Here is a 6612-nt window from a genome sequence, read left to right as displayed (position 1 = left end):
CTGAGTGTCGAACACCTTAGCTGCTCCAATGACAGTAATTCTGCCATATCTAAGCTCGTACCGAAGAACATTATCGCTTTGATCTCTAGTCCTTATCTCTGCTTCTTTGCATAACCTGTCATCCATGTGAGAAGAAGCGAATGCAATAAAATCATCTGCACTTGATTTTCCAGTTGACGTAAAATCTATTAATAACTGATGTAAAGATAATGCTTACACTTGACGTTCTTTTAACTTGAAACAATGCCTACTCAGTTGACTATCCAGTTGTTTTTCTTCTGCATGCTTTATAATTTTTGAAAGAAAATTAGAATTGTTCAATTTATTTTCATCTAATGGTGTTTCATATCCATTTATTTCTTGTGCTGTCTTGCATTTAACAGAAGTAACAGCTGCAGACAATACAGACTTTCTCCAATAGCACTCGACTTCAGTTGGCGAAGGTTCTGCCACAGCGTGTTTACATCCTCCTAAAAGTTCAATAATATATAAGTTATATCATGCTAAACCTATTTATAAATTAAAAAACTCGAGACAAATAATAGAGAACATTTTTTAAAATATAAAATTCATGTTAACAAGTAAGTATAAAATAATAATTTGAAATTAATTTTACCATTTGTTGTTGGACAATCATAGAACGTCAAGTTAAGAACTTCCTCCTCCTCTTCATTAATAGTGATTGAAACTATATAAGGCTTGTCTGTGACTTTATGTTCAAGGCAAACTGCAGCTTTTACAATACAGTTTTGTCTCTCTTTTCATAGGCAAACATAATCTATTGCTGTGTCTCCATACTCTTCAAGACCGGATCTAAAAAAAATAAGTTTATAAATGTTCATAATTGAAACCTTTTGGAATACTTCAAAACAAACATTTTTACAACTAATTTTTTGCTTACTTGAATGTTCCAGATGATCTTATTTCAGGAGCATTAAATCTGTCATCATTATGAAAGAATTTCTACACTGTCACCAAACTTACTTTGGGCAAATTTCTTGAGTCAGCTCGAGTATAACCAGATTCAAGTTTATTTGCCATTTTTAAACAATGAACAACATTTAATTGTACTAATTTTTAGAGAAAACATTCAATCTTCATACACTGTAATGCTGTTGATTTACGGTATGACGTCACGCGCGGTTTGACCAATGAGAGCGCGTTATAATCAGAAAGCTTGAATTCGTAATTTCGCGTATTCTTAATTCTGTTTTACAATTAAATATACTTCGTAAAAATTGCGGAAAAATGATTTAAGAATTTATTATACCATATATTTTTAATATTTTATATCAAAAAGTTACTTTTGTCAAAATGTTAAAACCGAATTCTTGATGAAAATTTCGTACTTATTGAACTCACACAGATTGAGATATTAATGAATAAACCAATCTATGTTGGGCACTGTGTTTTGGATTTATCAAAAACTTTAATGTATGACTTTCATTACAATTACATGAAGCGAGAGTTTGGTGAAAAATGTAAATTACTTTATACAGGTACTGGCAGTTTTCTATATGAAATAGCTTGTGAAGATATTTATGAATTTATGAAACAAGATCTTCAGAATTTTGATACTTCCGATTATCCCCCTGAAAATATTTTTGAAATGCCTTTTGTAAATAAAAAATTTGTCGGCTTAATGAAAGATTAATGTTATGGACAAATCATGACTGAATTTGTGGGATTACGCAGCAAAATGTACAGCGTACGCATAAATGGAGAAAATCGAATAAAGAAGATTAAAGGTGTTAAAAGCAGTGTTGTTGATGAGACAATTAGTTTTGATGATTAGGTCAAGTACTTAAAAGAATATACCACGCAGTATAGACAGCAATATATCATTCAATCGAAAGCTCATAGAGTGCAAACTGTTAAACAAACGAAACTAGCACTAAGCTCCTACGATGACAAGCAATATTTAATTCCAGGAAAAACGAATACGCTTCCCTGGGGGGCATTATTAAATATTGAATGAAAATAATTCATGTATAAATATTGTAAAATAAATTTATTTTCATATGGTCATTACAAATCTGATTTATTGTGAACTATTTTGCGATTCATCAAATCCTAACCATTTTACATATAAAAGAGTTCTTGCTCGTAGAAACCACCAGTGATAGGTTGATCTTGATAATCCTTCATTTTGTACGTATATACTGGGTACGTTAGTACAACTTTACTAATGGTAAAAACCTCTGTCAACAAGTTAGGTGTATAACCTTTTTCAAATACTTGCTTCATTTTGCTCACTCTCACCTTATATCCAACCATAAATTTAGCTTTTTTTCTGTTTTCTTGACTTATTCGAAAAAAATGTTTCAAAACTATAGCTTCATTCTTCCTGTTGCCATCTTTAGGTTTCATACCGATGGTGCGGTGTTCGCTGTTATTGTACTCCCTTAGTAAATCAGGTAAGATATCAAGCCATTTGTATTTACCTCATTATTAACGGAGAGTTGTGAAATTCTTTACCTCGATCTAGAACAGACTTCATTGCTGCTGCAACTTCGTTTCCAGTTTTCTGCTTCAAAGGTACGGTCCAAGCGTACTTTGAGAAGACATCGATAACCGTCAGCAAGTAATTGTAACCCTTGTTCTCTTGTGCGTAAAGCTGCATTTCCACCAGATCAGCTGGCCAGGTCTCGTCCAAGCCACGCATTATGAACCTTCGACGCTGATAATTACTTCGAGCTGGTTTAAGAAGTTTCTCTACTAATCTAGCCTTTTGATGTGTCTTTACTATTATTCTGAGAATTTTTAAGCAGAATCTCAAATAATTCATCTCAAATAGCCAAATCTATTTTTCTCAGTTTTTCTGCATTCTCATCTTGAAAGACTTGTATAGCTAATTCCACAGCATTAATTGATTGTATCAGATCACTTGTAACTTGGTAAACGTTACGTATTTCCGAATGAATTAAATGTTGAAGGACTGCTAAGGTTACTGCATCGTTCAGCTCTAGGGGTTCTGCTACGTTGGACAATCTTTTGCTTCCAATGTCGTAGTGCCCATCGACAGTAAGTTTATAGCCAACACCAGGAGGACCACGACAACCTTTAGAGTAATTCAATTGACGTCCAAACACATCGACGTTCATCTAGCTACTGACTTCAACATGTTTGTAACTACAGTTAATATATAACCTTAGCTTTCCGCAACTCTTCAACTATGAAATGAATTTCAATGAGATGGCTATTATTACCAGCTTATCGTTCAGCCATGAGTAAACGTAGACGATCAACTTGTTCGTTAGAATCATCTCAGTATATATAGTCCATGAGAGTTCCTTTTCTTGCAATTTTATATCGAGGTAGTAGCCCACCACCAGACTTTGCTTGGCTTTGGACTTTAAAAAATGGAGCAATGGTGGTATTATATTTCTTACTGTTTTGTTGGCGTATAGGCTGGTTGTAACTATAATGTTTTCTGTCTGCATTTGTAGCTTCAAGAATCTTTTTATAATTGAACCTGGTACTAAACTAGCAAAGTGATTAGCACGTGGAGATCCTGGAATCAGTACTCTTGATAGAGCTTGCAAAAATCACGATATTGCCTACTCACAGAATCGAGAAAACGTTGAATCAAGAAACGCTACAGATAAGATTTTGGCTGCAAAAGCCTGGGAGCGAGTCCGGGCGGCAGACGCAGGAGTTGGTGAAAAAGCAGTTGCTTTCACCATTGCTGGTGTCATGAAAGCAAAATCTAAGTTTGGAATGGATCTTAAACGGCGACAAATAAAAAAAAAAGAAGCCATCTATTTCACTGGCTAAAATAATTAAAGCTGCTTTTACTTCTGCTATTCAAAGCAATAACTCTCGCGCAGTCATTCGCAGCGCTTTAAAAGGTGCTCGTCAAGCTGTGAACAAGGTTGGAGACAAGAAAAATGTACGTATTCCACGTATGCTGCCAGTCCCATCCAAAATTGGAGGATTCCTACCATTTCTCATTCCGATATTTGCCGGTTGGAGTGCAACAGGTGCATTAGCAGGTGGCGCTACTGGTATTGCTAAAGCAGTGAATGACGCTAGTGCTGCAAAACGACAGCTCGAAGATAGTCAGAGGCATAACATAACAATGGAAGCTATTGCGCGCGGTGGTAAGGGTCTCTATATGAAACCTTACAAAGAGGGCTATGGTATGTACCTCAAACGTGGGCAAGGCTTAAGGAAAAAAAACTTTAAAATGCCACAACGTGCATTAACTGACGCCGATCTTCTCAAATCTGCCCGCATCCTAAAAATTCCACATTTTCGGGGTGTTTATATGCGAAATGCACTACCAGCCAGTGGACCGAGCTATCGCGAATCGGCAATCGTCAATCTTGATAATAAAAACGGACCTGGTACGCACTGGGTCGCCTATCGAAAACGAAGCAACGATGTAGTGTATTTTGACAGTTTTGGAGATTTATAACCACCTCAAGATCTTATAAAGTATATAAACGTGAGCCGGGTCAAGTACAATCAGGGACATTATCAAAACTATAACACCTACAACTGTGGCCATCTTTGCTTAAAATTCCTTCTGAATGATATATAAGTGTTGCTAATGTATCAGCTATAGTCAGTTTGAATCGAGTAGTTATGGAAGAAGATTCGCTGACACTGAACCTGTCTGGAACTTCATCTGTACTGGAAGTTCAATATTTTCAACCGTTTAAACTTTCCCCTAACAAAAACTACGTTCTCGGACTTGTAGAGTTGTTGACATTCAATTCGATACCTAATATCGATACAAGCAATAACAAGTTTTACGTGGGAGGAGAAGTGATAATTTTGCCCACAGGCAGCTATGAAATTGAAGACATCGAGAAGAGCCTGAAAGAGGCGCTATCACCAAAAGGCATGACACTCAAACTCAAGCCGAACAACAACACCCTTCGTTGCATGATAAGGTGTAATCGATCAATTGATTTACAGCCAGAAAATTCTATTGGAAAATTGTTGAGATTCACGAGTCGTGAATTGTTACCAAATACTGATCACGAATCCGACTTGTCAGTAACCATTCTCAAAGTTAACGCTTTACACGTTGAGTGTAATATTACTTCTGGGGCATACATAAATGAGCATAAGGTGCACACCATACATGAATTCTTTCCTTCATCGCCTATTATTTACCTACGTCACTGTCGAAATTATAAATAACTTGCAGGTGCACCTCGTCGATCAAGACGGTCATATAGTTAATTTTCGTGGTGAAGTTATAACAATTAGATTATACATCAAATCAGTCTGAGCATTATGGGTATTGTATACAATATTAAAGTAGGTAAAGGTTATAATAGTAACTTACCATGCCGTGGAGCAGTCAGTCGTCATCGAGTGCTCAAAGCGCAAACACGTCAAAACATACAGTTCCTGAAAAGTTCAGGTTTAAAAGTTTTCCTTGGAAAAAAATAAGTTGCGTAATATTTTGCTGCTTTCAACGAAATGGAAGAGGTGCTAAGCATACAGTCACCTGTCGTATTTGACGAATCTATTGCGCATTACGAGATTCATGCGCATCAGCCCCATACTTTATCAAATTTCAACAACAGCAATGAAATTCGCATTAGCATACGACATCAAGATCTATGTGTGCTGCCTTCACGCAGTTCATTACATATATGCGGAAAATTGCAAAAACCAGATGGGACTGCCCTCGCGGGTACAACGTTTGTAAACAACGCTATGTGTCATCTATTTGAGGAAATTCGGTATGAACTCAACGTCATAGAAATTGATCGATGCAAGAATGTGGGCTTGACAAGTCCCATGAAAGGATTCGTATCATTCAATCCTAGTCAAAGCTCAGCGATTGAAAATGCTGGCTGGCTCAACATTGCAGAGACTCAACGGTTGGACGATAATGGCTACTCTAATGTATCAATTCCACTTATTATGATCTTAGGTTTTGCTGAAGATTATCGCAAAATCGTTGTTAATGCCAAACATGAGCTCATTCTCACAAGATCAAATTCTGATGTAAATTCTGTTGTGCAGACGCAAGTAGTTGCGGCTGGTGCAAATGTTTACGAGGATTATCAAGTTGAAATCACCAAAATTGAATGGTTGATACCATATGTGGTGCTCTTGGATAAACATAAAATTAAATTGCTTAATCATCTAGAAAAGGATAGACCTGTCACCATGAGTTTTCGAAGCTGGGAACTATATGAGTATCCATTACTACCCAGTCCATCAAAACACGTATGGACTGTTAAGACTGCTAATCAGCTAGAGAAGCCTCGCTTCGTTATTCTCGGCTTCCAGATAAATCGCAAGGGATGAAAAGTGGCTAATGCCAGTCGCTTCGATCATTGCCAAATTAGTAACGTCACACTTTTTCTTAACTCTCAACACTATTTATACGGAAATCTCAATCTCAATATTACTAATAATCAGTATGCTCTACTATATGATATGTATACCAATTTTCAAAATACTTACTACAACAAAGAGGTAGAACCATTGGTTCTAAATGCTGAAAAAAGCTGACTATCTGTCATATGCTCCTCTTTTTGTCATCGATTGTTCAAAACAAAATGAGTCATTAAAGCAAGCTTCATTGGATGTACGTCTCGAATTTGAGGCTAGGGCAAATATTCCAGTTGGCACCTCTGC

At 36.4% G+C, this 6612-nt stretch overlaps 1 protein-coding gene across 1 annotated transcript; it reads right to left on the bottom strand.

The window, feature by feature from the left end:
- Positions 1-2082: 2082 nt before the first annotated feature.
- Positions 2083-2665, bottom strand: LOC100678729. The gene is made up of 2 exons (XM_003427915.2): positions 2479-2665; positions 2083-2444 (listed from the first exon to the last, which is right to left on the bottom strand). Exons 1-2 carry the CDS (start codon positions 2663-2665, stop codon positions 2083-2085), a joined length of 549 nt encoding a protein of 182 aa, XP_003427963.2.
- Positions 2666-6612: the final 3947 nt, after the last annotated feature.

The sequence above is a fragment of the Nasonia vitripennis genome (assembly GCF_009193385.2).
Source record: "Nasonia vitripennis strain AsymCx chromosome 3 unlocalized genomic scaffold, Nvit_psr_1.1 chr3_random0006, whole genome shotgun sequence".
Taxonomy (NCBI): Eukaryota; Metazoa; Arthropoda; class Insecta; order Hymenoptera; family Pteromalidae; genus Nasonia; species Nasonia vitripennis.
The sequence above is the reverse complement of the archived record's forward strand: the minus strand, read 5'-3'. Positions and strand labels throughout refer to the sequence as shown.